This window comes from Polypterus senegalus, chromosome 17 (assembly GCF_016835505.1).
Source record: "Polypterus senegalus isolate Bchr_013 chromosome 17, ASM1683550v1, whole genome shotgun sequence".
Taxonomy (NCBI): domain Eukaryota; kingdom Metazoa; phylum Chordata; class Cladistia; order Polypteriformes; family Polypteridae; genus Polypterus; species Polypterus senegalus.
This window is the reverse complement of record NC_053170.1, coordinates 98996473-99020280: the sequence shown is the minus strand read 5'-3', so window position 1 is coordinate 99020280 and position 23808 is coordinate 98996473. Positions and strand designations below refer to the sequence as shown.

The 23808-nt window shown below is 43.8% G+C and overlaps 1 protein-coding gene across 1 annotated transcript in view; it reads right to left on the bottom strand.

The window, feature by feature from the left end:
- Window positions 1-253: 253 nt before the first annotated feature.
- Window positions 254-23808, bottom strand: part of LOC120517968 (myosin heavy chain, skeletal muscle, adult-like) — a 34749-nt gene continuing 11194 nt past the window's right edge. Inside the window, exons 10-41 of the mRNA XM_039740514.1 lie at window positions 23695-23793; window positions 22858-22961; window positions 22310-22448; window positions 22059-22177; window positions 21826-21975; window positions 21563-21733; window positions 21178-21484; window positions 20897-20967; window positions 17577-17664; window positions 17382-17499; window positions 17177-17300; window positions 16959-17095; window positions 16626-16881; window positions 15141-15383; window positions 14876-15052; window positions 14571-14716; window positions 12980-13070; window positions 12503-12892; window positions 11759-11885; window positions 11394-11512; window positions 9555-9751; window positions 9012-9195; window positions 8747-8912; window positions 7875-7999; window positions 7439-7747; window positions 5861-6064; window positions 5646-5771; window positions 5391-5561; window positions 5206-5310; window positions 5028-5123; window positions 2945-3079; window positions 254-486 (exon numbers count right to left, since the gene is read on the bottom strand). Of these exons, the coding sequence (XP_039596448.1) occupies window positions 463-486; window positions 2945-3079; window positions 5028-5123; window positions 5206-5310; window positions 5391-5561; window positions 5646-5771; window positions 5861-6064; window positions 7439-7747; window positions 7875-7999; window positions 8747-8912; window positions 9012-9195; window positions 9555-9751; window positions 11394-11512; window positions 11759-11885; window positions 12503-12892; window positions 12980-13070; window positions 14571-14716; window positions 14876-15052; window positions 15141-15383; window positions 16626-16881; window positions 16959-17095; window positions 17177-17300; window positions 17382-17499; window positions 17577-17664; window positions 20897-20967; window positions 21178-21484; window positions 21563-21733; window positions 21826-21975; window positions 22059-22177; window positions 22310-22448; window positions 22858-22961; window positions 23695-23793 (5018 nt within the window). The 3' untranslated portion in view covers window positions 254-462. The remainder of the gene's footprint in view (window positions 487-2944; window positions 3080-5027; window positions 5124-5205; window positions 5311-5390; window positions 5562-5645; window positions 5772-5860; window positions 6065-7438; window positions 7748-7874; window positions 8000-8746; window positions 8913-9011; window positions 9196-9554; window positions 9752-11393; window positions 11513-11758; window positions 11886-12502; window positions 12893-12979; window positions 13071-14570; window positions 14717-14875; window positions 15053-15140; window positions 15384-16625; window positions 16882-16958; window positions 17096-17176; window positions 17301-17381; window positions 17500-17576; window positions 17665-20896; window positions 20968-21177; window positions 21485-21562; window positions 21734-21825; window positions 21976-22058; window positions 22178-22309; window positions 22449-22857; window positions 22962-23694; window positions 23794-23808) is intronic.

The following is a 23808-nucleotide window of genomic DNA, read 5'->3' as shown; positions in this document are numbered from 1 at the left end:
TTTATATGTACTGTATGGGAAACTATTTCTGAAAGGCGGGGTTTCCAGTTGACCAATCAAAAGTCCTCCTTGGTAGGCGTGTCTTCTCCTTCCTTTAAAACAGCCTTGAGTCTTTGAGGCGATTCCACTGAGTGGTGCCAACTCACAAAAACATATATATATATATATATATATTTTGCATTCATGTTTTTTCAGATTTGTCTCAATTTTGCTTTAGAAAACACAACAACAAACCACAGGAGCACAGGTGGGATTTGGTGCTGATAAAAACCTTTTATTTTCTACGTCCCAGTGCAGCAGCGGTTTGTCCTCCTCATTACTTTTCGTTCTTAGAGGAGTCCAGAGAGATCTTGTCTTGCTGTCATTAAAGCCACTTGGTGACCACTAAATGTCTGGCTGGGAGGGTGGGGGTCATTAAGACTAAATAGTGCCCACTACTGCCTACATCATCCACTTGAGGTGTTATTCTTCACCTTCTAGTCCTTTCTGTAAAACAAAAGAGCATAGTAGATTACATTGAATTTCATTTCTATGCGATTTAAAGACGTCTTCTTGCCAATTACAAGCTAAGAGCACTGCACGGTTGATACATGACAAGACATTTACACTATGCAATACAGTATTTACAGACCTGACCTTTTTCATTTCTTTTTTATCAAAGCCGCTTAGTCTTGTTTACGATGATGGGGGAGCTGAGTATGGGCAGCCCTGGGCACAAGACAAGGCAAGAGTGTGCCCTGTATGGGGCGCCAGTCTGTCGCAGGGCATTATTTTAGTTATTTAAAGCTCCTAATAGTCATAATAATAGTAAACAGTACAATTGTTATCTGAGGCTGAATGATTCTCTCTTATTTGACTGATGCCTTCATCCAAGGTGACTTACAACATCTGAGATACAATCGGTTCCATTTATTTTGTTTTTCCAATTGGCATAAAAGCAGGTGGAGTGACTTGCTTATGATCACACAGTGGTGTCAGCAGTGGGATTGGAACCCACAACCCTAAGTCCAAAGCCTTAGCCACATCAAACCGCCTGCCATCTGTCCTTGAAAATACAAATAGATAACAACAAGGGCATCAATGTCAGGATAAAAGAAGCCTACCAGAAAAAAAAAAAGGCCTGACATGCCCTCCTGCCTCTCTGTATCTCCTGAAGACGGCAGCCGTTAAAAATCCATCAGCTGACTGAGCCGTCAAATTCCCTTTTGCTAAAATGTCTTATTTCCATGGGAGAGTCCAAACTAAACTCCAACTCTATCCTCATGTTCTTTGGAGGTCTCAAAACGAGGCCAGATCTCTTTGAGTAGCTTGCTGGAGGTGAATCCAGGTGACCTACTCCAAGAAACGTGTAGCCATTTTAACTTTAGCTACCCTGGTGGAGTCAGCGAGCCGTTCCAGTGCTGGACCCACTCAGAGTACGGAGTTGGTGTCAGGGAATAGATTCTCATGAGCCGATCTTTACTTGTCATTCATGGAATGGATGGCTTGCTTCTCCTTCCCCAGGGTTGTGTCCTACCATTACTTTCCTAGTTTTGGAATGCAGTGGACCAGTGGTAGCTCAGGTGGCCGTCCATGGCTGGATTGCGTCAGGGAGCTTCTATCTGGAGAATCGTTTGTTTCTGTTGGAGGGTTTTTATCTCCGATTCCAGTCCTGTAGGGCTGCAGTTGGGTGCAGGTTTTCATTCTAACCCTTTTCTAAATAGGTGACCAGTTTTTGCTGGTCTTTTGCCTTTAATTGACTTTTTAATTTAAGACCCACACCTCTAAATGAATCCTTTTTTCCTTAAATAGCAGCCAAGCAATACCATTATACAAACAGGTAAAGGCGGGCCAATTGGGAATGGCACCTAGAGATTCCCTACTGACTCCATGTGTGGTGTAGCAGGTCCACAGCTCAAGTCAAAAAGGCCACTTTTTAAATAAACAGTCACCGCACTCGCGGCTTAGAGAGGGGACATGGTAGTGTGGCCAGAGCAGGTTCTCCAGTGAATTCGTGATGCAGGCGGTCCTCGCTTAAGTGCACAGGTGAGGAGTCATCCACATTCATAATTGATGCCGGGAGCTGCTAATCGCCACACCTGATCCCCGTCCCTGTAATAAATAATATAAGCGCGAGGCGGCTAGGGGTGAGGGAGAAAGAAAAGATGGACGGAGGTAAAGAAGGAGAGAAGGCAGGAAGCAGGGAGGAGAAAGCCGGTGTGTGAACGAGCGAAGGTGCTCGTTGTAGACAACAAATGCAGCTGAGCAGTGAGCCTGGGTGCAGTCGGTTGTGGTCGCTGCAACTGAGCATTAAGGAGGAGCGGGAGTAACTGGAAGGAGGATGGCTCGCTGCATAAGGCCGAGAAGGCAGCGGGAGTCAGGACTTTGGAAATGAACCCACTAGTGTGAGCGCTCTGGTCGCTGGGGAGCCCATGTCACGGTCTGGTGAAGCCCACCGGAGCCAGAGATCGGCGAGGTGAACAGACCAGAAGAAGCCAGCAGAGGGAAGGTCAGCTGGTGCATAGCCTGGACAGGAGAAGTAGGGGAGTCACCAGTAGAAAGAAGGCACCGGGCTTCCAGCCATTATTTTAACCTCATTTGATTTATTGTGCTAGCCTCCACAGTTCACCTTTTTATTAAATTATTTATTTAAAGATTTTGAGACACTGCACTATTTATTTGGACACTGCTTTTGATTTTGTTGTTTATAATAAAAACACTTTTTGCACCGTCCCCTTGCTTCATTGTTGTGCCTCACTGTCCAGCTCATCGGTGACATTATCAACGGTGTCGGGTTCAGAGCTCCCAGAAGCAAGACAGGAGCATGGAGAGGAACCCGCATTGTCACACCATGGCTGAGCTTCCTCGGGTTGTCACCCATCCATATTTTCTTTCCCATCATCTCCACAGGTAAGCTAACGCGTGGCGGGTGAAGAGCAGAGAATCCGTGCGACGGCAGACCCACCTTGCCTCCGATGTCTCGGCTCTTGGCTCGCAGCTTGTTGACTTGCGATTCAGCAATGTCGGCCCTCTCTTCGGCTTCTTCGAGCTCATGCTGGACCTTCCTAAACTTGGAAAGGTTTGTGTTTGCTTGTTCCTCCTGAGAGAAAGCACAACAGTATATAAAAATGAGCGTGGTCAACTACAAATTGAACAAAAAAAAAATCCTTTCAGAGCCACCACCAGGAGGAGGGAGGCAAGCAAGAGCGGCGTTTGGGGGTGGCAAGTGGGGCAACTGCCCCAGGCCCGCTTTTGAGGTCCACGTATCCTGTTCTAGTGGATTTATAAAGATATATTCTTTTCATGAAAAATGATGAAGGAGATCAGCAGAGCGAAGAGTGCAACTGTACAGGTTGGTTTGTCTGTTCTTCTCATAACCACCACTAGAGGCCACTGCATCCCCCTCACCATTAAAAAAGACCAAGTGAGGAGGACTGGACCACCATGACCTCAGGAAGGCCGTGCAACAACTACAGCATCAATGGTATGCTGGTCAGATGCATGGACCATTAAGACCAATTGACAGAAGACAGAGTTGTTGGTCTTTGAGAGACCAGGCTGCCATCCTGGTAACCCTGAGTGTCAGAAGACGCTCACAGTAGTTGAAGCACATGGAGGGGTTGATAGAATGAGAGACAGATCATCACGGTGGCTGTGTCAGCACTTTCCACCAAAGCTCTCGTTAGATCGCCACTAAATTCCTTCAACCTCCGACAGATAACGTATAGAGGTGGGACTCTTCCTTTCGTTGCTGACCATGTCAGAAGTGGACTGCCTTCGACTGGGATGGGATACCCCACTTTATTTTGCCTTTCAGGATATGACTTTGCATGTAGAGATGATGCATATAGTTGTGTCATTTAGTCAATCACTGGGACAGCTGGTGTCACACAAGTGATTCTGAGGGAAGTTTGACTGTAGCAAAGTTTAATTCTGATAATCAGAAGAAACACACTTATAATGTGGGGCATCAATGGTAACATAACCTGACAAGGGCAGTTGGGTGGAATGAGAGAGTCCGCGGATATAACTATTTCAATGAAGATAATGGCGAATGGGGGACTAATAGCCACCAGTCCATCAGATGGCATCAGGGAGGCATGTGGCCCTCCACATTATATGTAACCTGTATAAGAGGAACCATTTCTGAACTGTGAGTAGAAATGGCACTGCCAAGAGGAGCTCTAGGATGATGACTCCAGGAATTTCTTCATTCTGAAAGGAAACTTGAAAGCTCCTTCCAGTTAGAGAACTTAGAGTTGGTTGTAGAAAAATTGACAAAGGCTCACCTGGAAGAAGGAATGAAGATCATTGTGGTTTGAGGAAGTGGAAAGGAAGGTGAGACAAGAGAACGTGGGCAACTTATCTCACAGGTATGTCAAGGAGCCATCATTATATTAGGTAGGCCCAGTGAGTTTATCTGTCAAACATTTTATGCTGACAAATTGACTCTTTTTCTTTTTACTTGGGCATCTTTGGTGCTATTCTGGTTTTAGGGTTGATTCAAAGGCAACCCTAAAGTCCACATCAGTGAGCGAAAATGTCATGGTGATCCCATTTGCTGCTACGTGGCCTTTCTTGGTAGGCCTGTAGGGCTATTCTCCCACACGACAATGGCTGTTCATGCATGACTGCCGTCTCCTCCTAGTGCCAATGTGACTTTGGTAGCTTTCCCTGGCCAGCAGAGGTGTTGATGCTGTCTCTAAGCAAATTTGTGGAGAAGATTCTGGAAGAACAATGTATGAGGACCACTGTCTCCATGGAGAAGTAGTTACATGAAGCTTGTTTGGATGTGCCACTAGACGAAAAGTGGCACCTGTTTGACTCCATGTCATGATGTACGGGTGATTGTATTGCCAAACATGGACATTGTAGCATGTGTGGTCCCATTGTGGTCCAATAATTCTCCACCTTGCTCTTAATTTCTACTCAATTCTTATTCATGTGCTATCTGTTATGCATTCGTTTTTAATGAGATTGGACCACAGCTAGCATGGTCAAGTCCTCTTTTGACTCCGAGTGTATTAAAATAAGAGACTTGCACTCACCGACTCTTCCGATTGTCTCTTGTAGGCCTTGACTTTCAGCTGCAGCTTGTCCACCAGGTCTTGCAGTCGTATCAAATTCTTCTTATCTTCTTCAGCCTGTGATAAAAGTGAAATTCATGAAAGCATTCCCTTGAACCAAAAGAGGAAATTTTTTATGGATGGGCACCCCATCCCTCACCTGGTAGGTAACTTCCTTGAGTCTCCGCTCGTATTTGCGCACACCTTTGATGGCCTCCGCTCCCCGTTTCTGCTCACTGTCAAGCTCGCTCTCCAGCTCTCGGACCTGAGATGGGCAAGCGGTAACTGATATGAGGGAATCAGTCGATGGGGATGGGAATGGGGCCACCTGATGCCCCCTCTTACCCTCGCTTCCAGTTTCTGGAGTTGCTTCTTCCCTCCCTTCATGGCCAGCTGCTCTGCCTCATCCAGACGGTGCTGCAGGTCCTTCACGGTTTGATCCAGGTTCTTCTTCATTCTCTCCAGGTGGGAGCTCGTGTCCTGCTCCTTCTTAAGTTCTTCAGCCATCATTGCAGCCTAGCAAAGGGGACAGTGTGTGGGTGAAAGAGAAGCACACCATTCCCACTCACTTACCCATGTTGCCCCCAGTCAGGTTCTCACATCAGTGATGGCCTTCTTTGCTTTCTCATCGGCATTTCTCGCTTCCTGGATGGCTTCCTCGACTTCACCCTGCAGGTTGCTTATGTCCGTTTCAAGCTTCTTTTTGGTGTTGATGAGACTGGTGTTCTGGTAAATGCACAACAATGGGGTCAGCGCTGCAGTGCCTTGCCAGTTAAAGCCAGCGGCACAGTTTGCTCAGTGGGGGGGGCACAAACCTGAGAGTGCAGCAGCTGCACCCGCTCGGTGACGTCCAGCAGCTCCTGTTCCGCCGCCTTGCGTGCCCGCTCTGTCTGCTCCACGACAGCCCGCATCTCTTCCATTTCGGCCGCTAACAGATTGCTTCGACGCTCGACCATCGCCAGCTGCTCTTTCAGGTCTTCTTGAGTGCGCAGGGCGTCATCCAGGTGGAGCTGGGCGTCCTGCAAACGACAAGCACATTGTCAAAGTCAAAGTGAACTTTATTGTCATCTCAACCATTGTGAAGCTCAGGGTCCACAGTGTAACAACAAGACGTGTAAATAATAAATTAAAAATAGTTAGATTTTAAATTTAAAATTAAAACACAAACAAGACAAGACAAAGAAGTAGCAGCAATATTGACGTGCAGTTAGTAATGTATGGTATTTGCAATCTAGATACATAAATATAGTTAATATATGATATGTAATATAATAAATATATGTAATGGGCGGCACGGTGGCACAGTGGGTAGCGCTGCCGCCTCGCAGTTAGGAGATCAGGGTTTGCATGTTCTCCCCGTGTCTATGTGGGTTTCCTCCCACAGTCCATAGACATGCAGGTTAGGTGCATTGGCAATCCTAAATTGTCCCTAGTGTGTGCATGATGTGTGTGTGTACCCTGCGGTAGGCTGGCGCCCTACCCGAGGTTTGTTTCCTGCCTTGTGCCCTATGTTGGCTGGGATTGGCTCCAGCAGACCCCTGTGACCCTGTTGTTAGGATATGGCGGGTTGGATAATGGATGGATGGATGGATGATATGTAATAAATAATAGATATAGATAAATAAAAGAGGAATGATCAGCGTATGATAAGAGTTGTTTAAGACGTGTAGACAATGACAGGTCAGAATGTTTCACAGCAGAAGGATATCAAAAGTATCCAAATCCTTAAAGGTCAATATGAGATTTTCAGTTCTTCTCTACCTGCCCACTCGTCTTTGCAGGACAGTGGCCTGCATGCATAAAAGTTCTGTTTCTAGAGGTGGTTGAGGCCGTATGGAAGATCCCAGGGGCAGCCTGGTGTTAAGGAGTCTGACAGCTTGGAGGTAAAACCTCCTGCAGCCTGGCAGATCTTGCTCTGATGCTGCCGTGATCTTCTCCTGGATGGCAGAAGTGTGACAAGTCTATGTGAGGGATGTGAGGGGTCCTGCAGAAGGATATCAAAAGTATCCAAATCCTTAAAGGTCAATATGCTGGGAGGTGTGGAGGAGGAAATAGAGAGAGAGTGAATTGAGATTATTGCGTATTTTTGCCTGTTTATTGTGGCTGTGGTGCTTAGGGCACTATTAGAAAAGGAGAAAGAATTAAAAGAACTTCTTTGTGCTTTTTCCCTGTGTGCTGTGCATCTGTCTGTTGGGTTGAAAGGGGCAACAGCGACCTCTAGCATCCACAGCATTTACTTTTGACATATTGCACACCATTTGATTTCATCCCAAATCACAATTTGAGCCCAGCAGCCCTAGACACCACCTGAAGGGTTTATTAAAACCAGTACTCCGAGTTTAAGACTCTTTTCGCAAGCATTTTGTATGGAATGATAAATTCAGTCACAGTACCTTGAGCTGCCCCTGTGTGTTCCTCAGGTTCTTCTGAGCTTCCGCTGCCTGCCGATTGGCATGGCTCAGCTGGATTTCCATCTCATTCAAGTCACCTTCCATCTTCTTCTTCAGTCTCAGGGCATCATTCCTGCTCCTGATTTCGGCATCCAGAGCGCTTTGCATGGTTTCCACCACTCGCTGGTGATTTCTCTTCATCTGGTCGATCTCCTCATCCTTCTCTGCAATCTTCCGGTCAATCTCGGATTTCACCTGTGTGAGTTCCAGCTGGATCCGTAGGATCTTGGCTTCTTCATGTTCTAGAGAGGACTGGAAGGAGGAGGAGGAGAAATGATGAAGTTAACACACAGGTCACCAGATGTTGATTTGAAAGAGGATGAGACCGTTTTGGGTCCTGGTTTCTCGTCAACAAGTGAAAATGGGAGGAAAGCTTCACCTCAGCCTCCTCCAGAGCAGCCTGCAGCTCCAGTTTTTCTTGTTCCGCTTGCTTCTTGGCCTTCTCCAATTCATGTATCACCTTGCCTGATTCTCCAATCTGCTCCGTAAGATCAGCTATTTCCTCTGAAGACAGAAACACAATGTCACATCACTTAGACTTTGTGAAGATTTCTCTTCCTCTACTTTATAGGCATCTTTCATTCTGAAGAAGGATTGGATAAAATGTTAATGTTTTCAAAACAACCTCGTTACATAAACTCGAGCAGAAGGCAAAAAGAAATGGAAAAGCCAAAAGGTTTCAACTCAGAATTGTCTGACACTCAAAGATGTCATCCATCACCTTGGTCTATTGGTGTGGGACATTTCTAACATTTGGGGTGCAAATGTATCTGTCCGTCAGAGAGATCTTTGATACTGACAATTAATGAAAACCCAGACATGAGGGGCACATACAGAGACCATAAAGGCAGCATCTGAGAATGGGACATGAATCCAGAATACTGGATGTGCAATGCAGCTGTGCTAACCACTGGGCCACCATGCCTCCCATGAATAGACATGGTAATCAATTAATAAAATATTAGCAGTAGACACACAGACAAATAAGTAAATTCATAGATAAATAGAAAAGGTGCTATATCATTATATGATAGATAGATAGATAGATAGATAGAGGCAATATACAATAGATAGATAGATAGATAGATAGAATTTGGTATAGTAGGCAGGATTAGATAGATAGAAATATGACGATAGCTCCACTAAAGCACTTTAATTAAAATGCACCACTTTGGGGTGCCTCTCACTCCACATAGTAATCATATATTTGCCTTAATATTTTCTTTTTAACGATGTTCAGTTTTTACTTACGCTGCAAGTTCTTGTTTTCCCGCTTTAAGGTTTCCAGATGGTCCAAAGACTCCTCATAAGAGTTCTTTAGCTTGAAGAGCTCTGTGCTTAGTGACCTCGCTTCTTTAACAGAGGCTTCCAGCTCAGCCTGGCATTCTTCATACTTCTGTTTCCATTCTGCCAGGATCTGTCAGTGATTTGTAAAATGAATTTCATACACTAATAAGAGAGAGTCAGAGAATAAACTGTAAAAACAAAACAAATTAACCAAACTTTGCTGAAGCACCTTGTCAAAATTTCTTTGTTTCTTGTCTAGAGCTGCGGCTGCGGCGTTGGCCCTCTCCACATCCAGCATGAGGTCCTCCACTTCACACTGTAGCCTTTGCTTGGTCTTTTCCAGAGATGCACACTTGGAATTTGTGGCTTCACACTGCTCTTCTGCATCCTGAAGCCTCTGCGCCAGTTTTTTCCTGAAGTCACGTAACGTTAGTGTTAACGATCCACATGACTTTCTATGTCTAATACACACACGACTCTGTCTATGTGAAATGCCAAGATATAATAGGGCCTCTCGATATTAATGGTACAACAGAAAATCTCTTAGGGCTGCATGCAGAATGACCCAAAAGAGGACCCCAGAATCCCTGGCATTAAATGGATTGTCACTTTCAAATGAAAGTTTAACTCCAGACATCTGTTAGGCTAAAGAGAATTGAGGAAATTGAAATCAGTTTGCACTTATGGATTCTTATATGTCACAGACCTACCAAACCTTAATGACAGTAATGATGATGATGACGATGATCATTGTTGGTGACTCTTCACTTACTTTGCTTCTTCCAGTTCCTCAGTTCTCTGGATGGCATCAGTCTCATATTTAGTTCTCCATTGAGCCACCTCGCTATTGGCCTTAGAGAGAGAGCGTTGTAGCTCACCCTTGGCCTCCTGCTCCTCTTCATATTGCTCTCGGAGAAGGTCACAGTCATGGCGAGAGGACTGAAGGGCATGAGCCAGAGCGTTCTTGGCCTTAAAAGAAAAAAGTGTAAAAAATGATTATGTAAAAAATGTGTAAATACTGTATATATATATATATATATATATATATATATATATATATATATATATATATATATATATATATATATATATATATATATATATATATATATTGTACTAGCCATGTACGCCCAACTACGTTGTGCGTGTTAAAGTTGTGTGTGAAGGGCTCCCTGTTTAAACGCGGCTGCCAGTCGTGGGCCCTTCGTCACACATCATTATGATTTTTTATAAGGGAAACAAAATTACAAAAGAAAACCCTTGGACATTGATTCGATAGGAACGGCCTACTCAGAATCACTGTCCGAATCGTAATTATGTGGTGGTGTAGGAGCATTTCTGCTTCTGTCTGTTCACAGTCCGTCTCGTTTTCACGACGCGGTCGTTTCCTCTCACAATGTCTTCTCAACCTTTCTCCAATCTTGCAGGATGCTTTGTGGCAATCCAAAGAGTAAGGCAATATACACGATGCAATGGTTATAAAAGGGGGACACATAGGTATCCAGGCTCTTTAAAGCATAAATAGAGATCACTTCACTGACATGTGAGCAAGCCACGGTACAACTGTGACACGCGCAGAACTCTCCGGCTACAATGTAACAATAATTATTTCCGGAACGTGCTGTTACATTGTCATTCATTTTACCCACTGTCTTTCTTTCAATCATATGTTATGTTGGCACGTACCTTTTATCTTCTGCAATCTCATTCTCAAACAAAGATCAAGATCTAAATCAGTGATCTAAATAGTTAATGTAAAGCACAACAATTTGTTTAGTTTGAATGTCTGTGTTTTGAGGTGTGACTGGCGTACTACAGTCTTCAGTAGTATAAGCCTGGAGGAGATTTTTAATGCAATGCCTATGTTTTAGCTGTCTCTCTACTACCATCTAGTGCTTCTTCTTCTAATTCATTTGCAGACAAACAAAGATCAAGATCCAAATGAAGATTATGTATAGAGATATATGTGTTGGAAAGGAAAGAACAACAAAAGAGCCTAAAGTGCTGTTGGTTGATTTTGGATCAGTGTCTTTTCTTTTGCTTTTTGTTACAGTTATTGTTTTTTACCATGGTATCCCAGCATTCCTACCTACTTCTGACTGCTTCGTTTGCCTCTGGTCGCAGTATCTATCTATCTTGTTTGAGATGCTTTATCAGAACCTCCAGAAAGCACACTGAACATCTCATTAGGTGTGTAAAAAAATATAAAATGAACCCAAACCAAAAGCCATAGAAATACTAAGAGTGATGTGGGGCTTAGTAATGAGGCAGTTTAGGTGATATCTATCTATCTATCTAATGCTGCCAACTACACTAAAATGTGTATCTAATATAAGGAGCAGTAGAATCTGAAGGTAGTTTCATCTGGAGCACAGCGCAGGCCAGCTCCAAACTCAAAGTAGAGTCTCATCCATTCCGTGCCATGCACGTGAAGGTCACACTGGTCAGTCCACAACTTCTTTAGACAACATAAGGGAGCCAAGACCCCAAGAAGACAAGGTCCAGACAGACAGGGGTACATAGCAAGGCTATCCCAGACAGAGACCAGTCAGGTCAGGATAGAAAATGGAAACCTCCAAAGGCCTCTCGTGACTCTGCCTCATTCCATTACCTTGTTCTCCTCCTCCAAGAGTCGTTTCAGCTCTTCGATTTGTTGGGTGAACATTTGTTTTCCTCTAGAAAGTTGGGATATAAGCGATTCCTTTTCCTCCAGCTGACGACTGAGCTCTCCTGTTAATAAAAGTACAGAAGTTTAAAGTGATTGACCCATAAAATAGCTCCATAATATGGCCTGTTGGGTACCCCACCGGCACTTTACTGTGGTGTTTTCATAAATGAATCAAATTTGTTTGACTTGGCAGTGTCCGTCTATGGGATGGCTTACTCCAGCAGTCATTGTTATGACGCCAAGGCCCGTAATTCTGCATTGCCAGGAATGGCTATCAATCGAAGCCATATGTTTAATGGAATACTTGCCATTTTCCGTCTGCAAACGCGATTTGAACGTCGTCATCTCATTCAGTGATCTCAGGGCTTCATCCGTCTTTGTCTTCATTTCACTCAGCTGATCTTCAAGGGTGCGACACAACTTCTCAAAATTTGCCTGGAGTAGATAAAAAAATGTCTTAATGCTCTTAATTGTGACGCTCATTCATTCACACCAGAAAATCTGCATCGTTAAGTGAAGCCGTATTTAGAAATTGTAAAAGACGACACCAAGTCAGGGGTTGAAAATGAAATGAGAACACAAAGCCACTCCATTATGATTGCTTTGAAATAAACAAGCCACTTGTTAGCTGTGGTCATTCTGTGAGGGAGAAAAGACAGACGTCCTGTAAGGGGAGATCTATTCGGTCGGTCACCAGACAACAAGCACAAAGTCGAAATACAGAGGAGCCCTATGGAGAGTCACTTTAGAAAGACATCATCCAAAATTCACAATAACACTCCTAATCATGACCACTGTTAATCCTAATTAACAAGCTAAATGGCTGGTCACTAAAACAGGAGAAGCAGACCAGAGAGACAAAGAGTAAAAACATGGACAGGTAGAAGATAAAACCAACCAAAACAGCTAAAAATCCAAAACACCGTCCGTCCATCCCTCGATTTTCTACGTTATCGACTTATCAGGACTGGTTTGCACAATGGCCACTTAAGCATCGCTTCTCAATGCTCTCCCTATGATGAGGTGAAGAAGCGGGTATCTGGCGGGTTTACCTTGCTTTTGGAGACGCCCTCCATGTTGCTCGCCAGGTCGTCCACTTCCATCTTGAACTCGCTCTTCTCCTTTTCCAGCTTCTGTTTCACCCGCTGTAGGCTGTCAATCTGCTCACTGAGCTCGGCGACACTGTCCGCGTGCTTCTTTCGTAAGGCAGCGGTGGTGGCCTCGTGCTGCAAGGTGGCCTCCTCGATGTCCCGCCTGAGCTTCAGGAACTCAGCCTCCCTCTTTTTGTTCATCTCGATCTGGGCTGACGTGGCGCCTCCAGCCTCTTCCAGCCGCTCGCTGATCTCCTCCAGCTCCCTAGACAGGTCGGCCCTTTGCTTCTCTGTCTTTGCTCGGGAAGAACGCTCCGCTTCGATTTCTTCTTCAAGCTCCTCAATGCGAGCCTAGAGGCAAAACATCCACTTACTTCCCGTTGTATATTTCAGGAAAGAAAAAGAAGGCAAGAAATGCGTGAGGGGGGAGAAACCTGCCTGCAGCTCTTTAATCTTTTTCTGAAGCTGCAGACCCAACACCAGCTCGTCTTCCACTTTGCTCTGCAGTTGGCTGATTTCAAAGTCTTTTCTGTCAAGAAATCAAACACACATACATGGGTCAGACTAAAATATCGATGTCAGCCACGTCATTGTGGGAAGAGACAACACTGTTATCATTATTCCCCTTTCCCTTCACCTCGGTTGAGTTTTGTGTTTTCCATTAATCCCTACGTCCCTTACTATTGTCTGTTTCAGGTGGGCTTCTCACGTGCCACGTTACTTGCATCAGCAGTTATCTGAAAGTCCTCCATAAGGCCACGTCCACTCTACTACGCTTTCATTCAATTATGGTGGTCATAAACGAAAACGAGCTCCGCCCATACTGGTGCCTTGGCATCGATTATGAAAGAGTCTCCTTCCAGACTTAAACAAACAAATAAAAATATGACGCATGGATCATTAGAGGAGGGACTTGTGCGAGTAAACGGTGCGTAATGACAGAGATGACGGTGCAAGCTCAGTGACACTTTGGTAGTAAAATGGGAGGAATGCTTGGAAACGCTCCATGGGATTGCTGCTCTGCGAATGTGACTGATAACCTTTTCACTGTTTTAATTTATTTCATTGATCTATTTATTGGCTATGTTATACACACTGTTTTGTTAATTATTTATTGAAAAGAGTTTATACAGCGCTGTGGACAATTTTATCAAAATAAATGCACACTTTGTACACAGTGAACTAGTGTCCCTCACTCGCCACTCGCCCATCTTTGGTACACAAACTGCCAGGGGCTCTACTTGATATCCATCCTGGCACTTGCCCTTATTGCTAGCCAGTGTTTGATCGTGATATCCCCTCTTAGTGGGCATTATTGGAAGTGCTTAGGACTATGTGATATGGTCCCAGTCAGAGAGCTGCCTGCCATTAGATGTCCCTACACAGGGTACAATAAGGACAGTGAGACAGGTAAGGAGGTACAGGTAACAAGTGATCTTGGGACTCCGAGTTCATGATACTTGATACGAAAAGAATGGCGTTTAGTTCCTTTCTGGAAGTGTTTAAAGCAATTAATTGCACATGCGACTGTACTTAAATACAGATCTTTAGTGAAAACAAAAAATACAAAAATGGACTCATTTCCTGTCACGTGACATGCATTGTGGTTGTTCTGGTAGCGAGTACTCCAATGGCCACTTTGCCAAATATGATGATATTAGCGATCACAATTGTGAAGGTGCTTTGAAAACAGATTAGAAACTCAGAGCTCCACGGAGCATGGCGTGTGCCCATCCTCAACCACTTCTGTATGGATGAAACAAGAAAAGAAAAGCAGTTGCTAAGTAACGGGGGTGAAGGGTCGGGTGAAGCGGCTTTTTGTCTGCCTTCATGAGGAAAATACACAGCATGTCACATTTAATATGAGATCCTTGACAGTGACATAAATAAGAGGCATACATACAATTGAATGGCATCTGATGGATTACATATGTGTAAAAACAAAAGGATGTGTGAGGTACCTTTTCTTTAGTCATTTTAGATCCTCCTCTAAATGGGCAGACCTAATCATGATCCACACTTCACTTACTTTTTCAGTCTCTCGTCCATCTGCTGCTTATCATTTTCCAGATCCATGATGGACTCTTGAGTAAGTTTCAGATCCCCTTCAAGTTTTCTTTTAGCCCTTTCAAGATCCAGACGGATTTTCTTTTCTTGCTCCAAAGACCCTTCAAGCTGTACAAAGTATGATGCAAAAGAATCATTGTAGTCAGCATTTAATAGTGTCATAAGCCTGCTACATTTTCAAAAAGCTTTACGTATTAGGCTGGGTAGGATCATGAAATATGGCATGCTGAAGCCACAAGGTAGTCTAGTAAACCTGATAATACCCACATCATCAACTTGCTGTTCCAGCTTGGCTTTGAGCTTGGTTAATGAATTGACTTTGTCTTCTTCAGCCTGCAGGTCATCTAACGTTTGCTGGTGGGCTTCTTGCAGAGCTTTCTTTTCTTTGGATAGTTTTGCTATCGTTTCATCAAGGGTGGACATTTCTTCTGTTAAATTTTTCACCTGGAGAGAAAACATAAACCGCAACCTTAATTATATCTCCATCTTAACCAAAAAAAATCTTAAATATCATTCCTGAAATTACTCCCACCTTGTTCTCGGTGGCATGTTTCTCCTTCTCCACTTTGGCCAAGGTGAGCTCCAGGTCATCGATGTCCTTCTTAAGTTCTGAGCACTCATCCTCCAGCTTCCTCTTCTTGGCTGTTAGCTCGGCATTCATTTCCTCCTCATCCTCCAATCTTTCGTTGATCTCCTTCACTTTGGCCTCCAGCTGAATTTTGCTTTTGATGAGACCTTCACATCTCTCCTCAGCATCAGCCAGATTCTCCGTTTCCTGTTTCAAAGGACAGAGTGTAATGTGTTTTCAGAGGTAACTTTGATTTTGAGATTTTCTCTGTGTGTGTCACATAATGTTTTCTATTAGGCTGCCGTATGAAGACGTGTGTGTGTGTGTGTGTGTGTGTGTGTGTGTGAGTTGACCGAGTATCGTACAGTGTGAGACAATCCTAAAAAAGAAGGACCTCCACTGCATCCTCTGTTTTCAACTGTTATTGTATTTAAATACTGTAATTGTACCATTGTCGTTATAAATATAAATATTTAAGTCAAAATTTTCACTGGTATCCTTAATTTTAATACCAAATTACGTGAACTGTGCAAAACATGGAATATTCCAAATAAATTATTTAATTTCAGTGGGATGAATAAACTCCTCTAAGAGCTTTGAACAACCTCATGACTTGTATGGATAGAAATGGCCATCCACCCACCCTCAGATTCCTTCAACAAGCAGAGACACAGGCAAGACTAGAATATTCTGCACCTTAGAACATTAGAACAATCTGGACGAGAACAGCCCAACAAAGCTCACCAGTCCTGTCCTCTTATTAACATCAAGTCGAGTTTTGAAAGTCCCTAAAGTCTTGCTGTCCACCACACTTCTTGGTCACTTACTCCAAGTGTCTATCACTGGTTGTGTAAAGAAAAACTTCCTAATATTTTTGTGAAATTAACCCTTAACAAGTTTCCAACTGTGTCCCCGTGTTCTTGATGAACTCATTTTAAAGTCACCGTCTCGATCCACTGGACTGATTCTCTTCATCATTTTAAACACTCCAGTCAGGTCACCTCTTAATCTTCTTTTGTTTAAACTGTAAAGGCTCAGCTCTTTTAATCTTTCCTCATAACTCATCCTCTGTAGCCCTGGAATCAGCCTAGTCGCTCTTCTCTGGACCTTTTCTTATATCCTTTTTGTAGCCTGGAGACCCAAACTGCACATGGGACTCCAGATGAGGCCACACCAGTGTGTTATAAAGCCTGAGCAGAACCTCCTTGGACTTGTACTGCACACGTCAAGGCGCTATATAATCTAACATTCAATTTGCCTTCTTAATGGCTTCTGGACACTGTCAGGAAGTCAAAAGCTTAGAGTCCACTACGACTCCTAAGGTGGACTCTCGATTTTCTGACCGCCCATTGTGTATTCAAACCTGACATTTTTACTTCATATGCGTAAAACTTTACATTTAATTTACATGAACACATAGTAGTAGTAGTAGTAGTAGAATTGTCATACAGCTTGCACTTGCAGTTGAAGATCATTCTTCTCCTGTAGGAGGATAACCATCTTCTCTTCAAGCTCCTTCCTTCTCGCCTCCGATTTGGACAGCTCTTCTTTAATGCGGATAAACTCCTCCTTCATGTTCTGCATTTCTTTCTCTGCTTCGGCGCTCCTCAGCAAGGGTTTGATTTTAAAGTAGAGCTTCATCCATGGCCAATTCTTGACATTCATGAAGGAGCGGATGTTGTACTGAATGGAAAAGATCGATTCCCTAGACAGAAACACAGAAAAGAAATTCAAGCCAAAGCTACAGGGTGGTAATACGAATGGGGGTGGTGCACTCAGTACCTTCTCTCCATCATTTTCTGGAATTCCAGTCTTGTGACGTATCCCCGTGAGACGGCTTGCAAGCGAGTGATCAGGACAGCCAATCGATCGTCTCGCATTTCTTCAAGAGTTCCCAGAAGACCAGCTTTGAAGAACACCTTGAAATTCATAGGAAGAGGCGGGGAGTCACCGAATGTCACAGACTCGGATGGTACAGAGTGGATGGTGGTTACCTTTACCTTAGTGTGTCCAAACTTGTACTGGGTGTGGTCAACGTCAATTGAAGACAAAAGCTTCTCTGAAGCCTTCTTGCTGTCTATGAACTGCCCTTCAGGTATGGCGCTCGCATTCAGGACCCTGTACCTGTTGGAAGCGTGTTCTTGAATGGGGTCAATCAGAGCTCATCCATGATTTTGTCACTCCATTTGTCTGATCTAAACTCACCTCTGTTTGAAGTCTCCATACAAGATCCTACTGGGGAAGCCCTTTCGACAGATCCTGATTCCTTCAAGCACACCATTGCACCTTAGCTGATGTAAGACGAGGTGATGGTCCATCGCACCTGTGAATTGATAGTGGTGGATGAACACCAAAGATTTGAATCAAAACGAGAGAAAAACTGAAGTGGGTGACACCCACCTGGGGTCTTTGTCTCGTTAGGAATGATGCAGCGCACAAAGTGGGGATGCGTAGACCTGAGGTTGGTCATCAGCTTGTTCAAGTTTTCCTAAAAGAGAAAATTAGGAAAGTCCTTTTAGTAGGCTCCTTCAAGTCTGGTCACTATAGTCTACCCAAATGCGTGGCACATTTTAGGGTTGTTGAGGACAGATCTCCCATTTTCATTGAAAATACACAATTAAGACCATCCTTCCTCAAGGGTGTCTATCTCTGTTTTTGTGTTGCTATGCGGAATGCTGGGATTTCACTGGAAGTTACGGAGCCAATTAATTTATCCCTTGATACTGACTGACCAAAGAGGGGGTGCGTCAGTTTTTACCCATCCACACTGCAACCCTTTTTTCAGAAATATCAGCTGTGAAGAGCGTTTTCAAAAGTCTCCATTTTTGGGAGTTAAGAATGCCAGGGATGTGTGGACAAAATGCGAAAACGTACACTGATGTCTGTATTTTTAAATGAAAACGTGGCAGTGCGGACATAGCCTAACCTTAACCTTTGTTCTCCAGATACAACCACCTCATCCTAGAGATGCCCACCTTAAGAGACACGTCTTTGAAGAAGGTACAGTTTAATTGCATGACCAGAAGGATTAGGAATTTGTAGACCAGAAAATGGAAAACCTGAAAGGGCCAAAACAAGCCCGGTCATTGTACAGGCAGAGGTCAGAGTCGGGACGTCAAAAAGCAAAATCATCAAAGCCCAAATGTAAAATGAAATCAGAGGTCAGAAACCAAAGCCAGAAGATTTCAAACTGTCTATTAAAACATAACTACTCACAAAAACAAACATTTTTGGTCTTTTATCCATTGAATTGGACCCTGGAGAAGCTACACCGGTAATAACGACGGCACACACGGCCTCGCTGCAAATCTCACTTTCAGCTGCAAAGTGTTGCCTGAATGGCACGAATACAAAATCCCAGCGCGATGACATCACAAAAATAACACTAAAATGATTAAAATGAAGAAAATGTGTGCAAAGTAATGATTCTGTTGTTTTTTTACAAAATAAAGATTTACGTCATTAACTCTTTTAGGGCTGATTTTTTTTTTCCCCCTTTTCTCCCAGTGGTAAATATTTTTCTGAAAAGCACACAAAGCAATAGTTTCTCACATAAACCAACATAAAACGCCTGCTGCTGTGTGTTAGCCATCTCTGGCTGCCGAGGAAGCATTAGCAGCTGTGTGTTAGGCAGCAGCAGCTTGGGACTGATCAATCTCGTTTTAGATCTCGATCTTCAGATCACTTGCACCATTAATCAAATTCTGACAGAGTCAGAGGTAAATTCAGAAAAATGAAATAAGCATCGTCCACCGAGTATTTTGCTTGGCACATTTGCTTCGCTCTATCGGCAGATGTCGATGCCGTTGTTGCCGATGTTGTTTACTCTGTGGTACTCCTGCACTTGCAGGGATTCAACGTCAAGTCAACCAGTCTAATATTCCTCCTAGCGCAGAATATACACCTATAAAATAACGATGTGTTTTGTCGATGTTTACAGCTCATTATCAATCTACAGTAATCCCTCCTCGATCGCGGGGGTTGCGTTCCAGACCCCCGCGATTGGTGAAAATCCGCGAAGTAGAAACCATGTTTGTGTGGTTATTTTTATATATTTTAAGCCCGTATAAACTCTCCCACACTGTTTATAAATATTCCCCGCAGAGTTATACAGCATAATCCCTTTGTATTCTCTTAGATATTAGGTAAGATTCATTGAAATTATGTATATAAACACACTGTTTATATACAGTAAAACCTAAATATTATTTTAAAGATATTGAGTGTCTCCGATATCACATATGTTCCAGCCATTACGATAGACAGGCCGCTAGCAATAAATACGTACAATGCAAGAAAAATAGTATACAGTAAATGTGTGTACAGTGACACTAAACGTACGTACATGTACTAAGTACTGTAAGTAGAAAATTAATTATGGTTACTCACCAACAATGACACGATGACTTGTCCGATAACAATGAGTTTAATTTTACTGCACAACAAAGGAGAGCGTTACAGCTCTTCCAAAGTTGCCTCTTCAGGCGATTGTGAAGCACCGCCGTTGTTCTTCTTCAATGCAAATCCCTAAAGCAGATTCCATCCAGACTACTGCCTTATTACATCCACTTACAACTCGTTTTGCACCCTGGTTAAAAGGACACTGCGGCCGTAGATCTTATATTCCTTTCCTACTTTTTAAATAAAAGAATCGTAGCCTTCAACAAATCCAAAACGTTTACCTTTTCGGCAATCGTTAACATCTTCCGTTTGCACTTGGGCATGGCCCCTGAAGCAGTAGCAGATCGTTTTGGAGCCATAATGAAGGGCTTGACTATGCACAAAGATAAACACAAAAGAGCACAACTCTTTACACAGCGAAACACGTTGATGCTGAATGAGCGAGACGAGACTTCCTGGTTAACACTTCATTCAGCAAGCAGGAACTTAATTGCGTGCACTGATTGGTTAGCTTCCCAGTCAGGAGACCTTAACTGCGTGCTCTGATTGGTTAGCTTCTCAGTCATCCGCCAATAGCGTCCCTTGTATGAAATCAACTGGGCAAACCAACTGAGGAAGCATGTACAGGAAGTAAAAAGACACATTGTCCGCAGAACCGCGAAGCAGCGAAAAATCCGCGTTATATATTTAATTATGCTTTCATATAAAATCCGCAATAGAGTGAAGCCGCGAAAGTCGAAGCGCGATATAGCGAGGGATTACTGCATACCCAAACTTGACATCCGCCCTCAATCCTAAAAGAGTTAATCACTATGTGGACTTCTGATGGAGAAGCCTAGTAGATATACTTACTAACAGTTCAAATTAAAGTGAACCTAAAATCCGTGCTAAGGAAAAAGACACCCATAATAAACAGGAACAGCATCCATTTGTCTTTAACAAACCCACTCAAACCAGCTGAGGGTGTGGCAGAGGTTTGAACCTAACCCAGCACTATCGGGTGAGAGACCATTACAGAACACACTCATGTTCAACCTTCAGGGGCAAATTTAGAGCCACTATTCAACCTGACACATGCATCTTCCAGAGCAACCTGCGAAAAGCCTAAACAGAAAAGGGGAGAACGTTGAAACCAAACAAAGAGAATTGCTGCAGTTGAGATTCTTACCCAGAAACCTGGAGTTGCCTGGTGCCCATGCTAAGGATGCACCTCAATGCTGCTCCCACGTTTGAAAACACAGAGTGAGATACCTTGGTGGCTGCTCTGATCATTACACTTCATTTTTATAAAGCATATTTCTGAAACAAATGTATCATACCCTGAAGAGTGCCGATACAGTCTGGAAGGAAGAACCCTTCTTCTTGCCTCCTTTTTTGCTGCCCGCAGTATCTATAACAGTAAAAAGACCAGATAACCCAATCAAAAAGGGCAAGGAGAGGTACCAGCTTTACCAGGTGAACACACAATGATGCTCAGTATTCCTATAAACCCCCAGCACTGAGTGAATCACTGAACTGCCACATCCAGAGTGCCCTGACACTCCTGCCGACTACACCATATCAGCCAAACCCTACCTAATAAAATGCATTTCTCATTTACCATCTTGGGAAGAATATGCTGCAAAAATATGACACAGAAGTTTTAGTGAAGCTTTCTGGTAGAGCCCTACGACTGTGTCATTCAGGGGGTCCTTGTTCTTTTCCAGCCAACCAGAGATGTTGTAGTCCACGGTTCCAGCATAGTGGACCAGAGAAAAATGGGCCTCTGCCTTGCCTTTTGATGGCTTGGGTTTCTGGAAGTTGTTGGACTTGCCCAGATGCTGGTCATACAGCTTGTTCTTGAAGGAAGTGTCTGTTGCCTTGGGAAACATGCACTCCTCTTCCAGGATAGAGAAGATACCCATGGGCTGGTGAAAGAGAGAGGAGCACATTACTCCATAGACCTACATCAGGATCCCAATAGCTACCTGAACTGTCAGTCCTACCTTCTCAATGAGCTCAATGCAGGCTGCCAAGTCCATACCAAAGTCAATGAACTCCCACTCAATGCCCTCCTTCTTGTACTCTTCTTGCTCCAGGACGAACATGTGGTGGTTGAAGAACTGCTGCAGCTTCTCGTTGGTGAAGTTGATGCAGAGCTGCTCCAAGCTGTTCATCTTAAAGACCAATAAGTACAATACTTTTAACCATTTGCTGTAACCAGTCTACAACAAGTCTAAGGTGCCTAGGACCAATGTTTTCCTTCTACCTCAAAAATCTCGAATCCGGCAATGTCTAAGACACCGATAAAGTGTTGTCGAGGGAGCTTGGTGTCCAGCTGCTGGTTGATTCTCGTAACCATCCATAAGAAGAGCTTCTCATAAACTGCTTTAGTAAGTGCCCCAACAGAGTTGTTCACCTGGTGAGCGACATTGAAAAGAGATATAAGAGAGATTCCCAAGGGGGATTTAGATTTTAATCTCCGAGTAGAGTATGGTGTACCTGCTGGACCGTCTGACCCTTGGTCACATACTCGTTCCCCACTTTCACCCTGGGAAAGCACAAGGCTTTGAGCAGGTCGGCAGAGTTCAGACCCATGAGGTAACTGACTTTGTCAGCCACTAGAAATTTAACGGAACAGAGGAGTCAGACTTTCTATTATTTGTGAGGAACCTGGGGCTGCATGTTAATAATAATAATAATAATAATATATATTATTTATATTGCACCCGATTCCAGAGATCTGAAATTACCTTCAGTGCCATCAGGTTCGGCCTGCTCTTCCCGTTGCTTCTGCTTAAATTTCAGGTTCCCGTGATGCATCACAGCTCCGGTAAGTTTGTAGATCCCAACTTTCTCCTCTGCATTGAAGCCGAGGATATCGATAGCTTGCTGTAAACAGAGAAGAGGTACATACAGCAGAGCAGACTGGTACCAAATGTCGCTAAGATTGTAGATCCCAAATATCTCTGATGGCAAATGATAGTGAGGAAACATAAGAATAGTGCAATATCAACACGTTTCTAAAAGGATGAGTCCTGTTCGTTCAAACTTTGTGCGATCATACATCCACTTTATGAAAATGGCACCTCGTCCTGCTGTCAACCAGTACAGTTGGCATGCCCAATTCTCTTTTCCTCAGCAGACAAGATTTCAACTTTTCCTTGAGAATTCCCTGACATTTGCAAGTCAGTTGAAGGAGGGAATTTTACTAGAGTGTCCTGGTTGGTCACAGGACCTCCTCGCAGTGGTACACCTCCAATGGTAGCCCCAATAAGCCAAGATGATCTTATTGACTCACATCAGTTGCCATCAGCTCCTCGGTATCATCAATGCTGGCCACGGCGATCTCCCCCTGGCTGATGTATGGGTAGTCATATGGGTTGGTTGTAACAAGGAGCATATCTGTGAAGGAAAAACATGAGACCATAAACTGCTATGTGCCATCAAGAGTGACAACAGTGTGACCACAGTGACAAATTTCAAGCCTAGGTTATACACTCCAAGTGGAGAAAATAATGCAATTTTCATTGTGTTTGGCTGTGTGTGTATGGTCATTGTAGCGTGCAGAGTAATTTGTAGAAGTTCAAACTATGAAAGGTTCAATCAGAAAAATGGGCTAATGGATGGATGGAATGTGTTTTCCTGTGGGTGAATGTGGCTGGATAGACACTGGCACAGCCTGGCGTTCTGTCACCATCTCAGAGGTGCAAAAGGAGTGGCAGATAAAAAGGACTCGTAAGTGAAAACGTTAGTCAAACCCAAACGAGGCCCAAGACCAAGTGATCAAAATCATCTGTCGGAAATATTCCAGGATCTTGCCTTGTTTTGTGTTGGATCAGAGGTTTCACAGTTTTCCTTTCCCCCATTCTTGTTAACTTTTTGAGACTCTCGTTATTTAGGAGCCTTTGTCCCATAGTGGGACTGTAGGGTTGGTAAAGCTGGCCGATATGAGTTTGGGGCCAATGCAGTGGGCACAGACCTAAATTTAGCGCAGGTCAGGGATTGTGTGGATCTTTGGAGGTCCACTACTCCTTTTTTGCACTTTGAGTAGAGGGGCTTGTTTGGAGGTGCCCAAAGATCACTCGACCACAGTCTCCACCATAGACGCTCACATCTCCAGGCCCCTGGCCCTTACCTATGAGTTCAGGCTTCTTATTGGAAAGAATCTGATAGAAGATGTGGTAGCTCCTCTCAGCAAGCAGCTGGAATGTGACTCTTGACTTTTCCAGCAAGTCTGCAAAAGCAATGA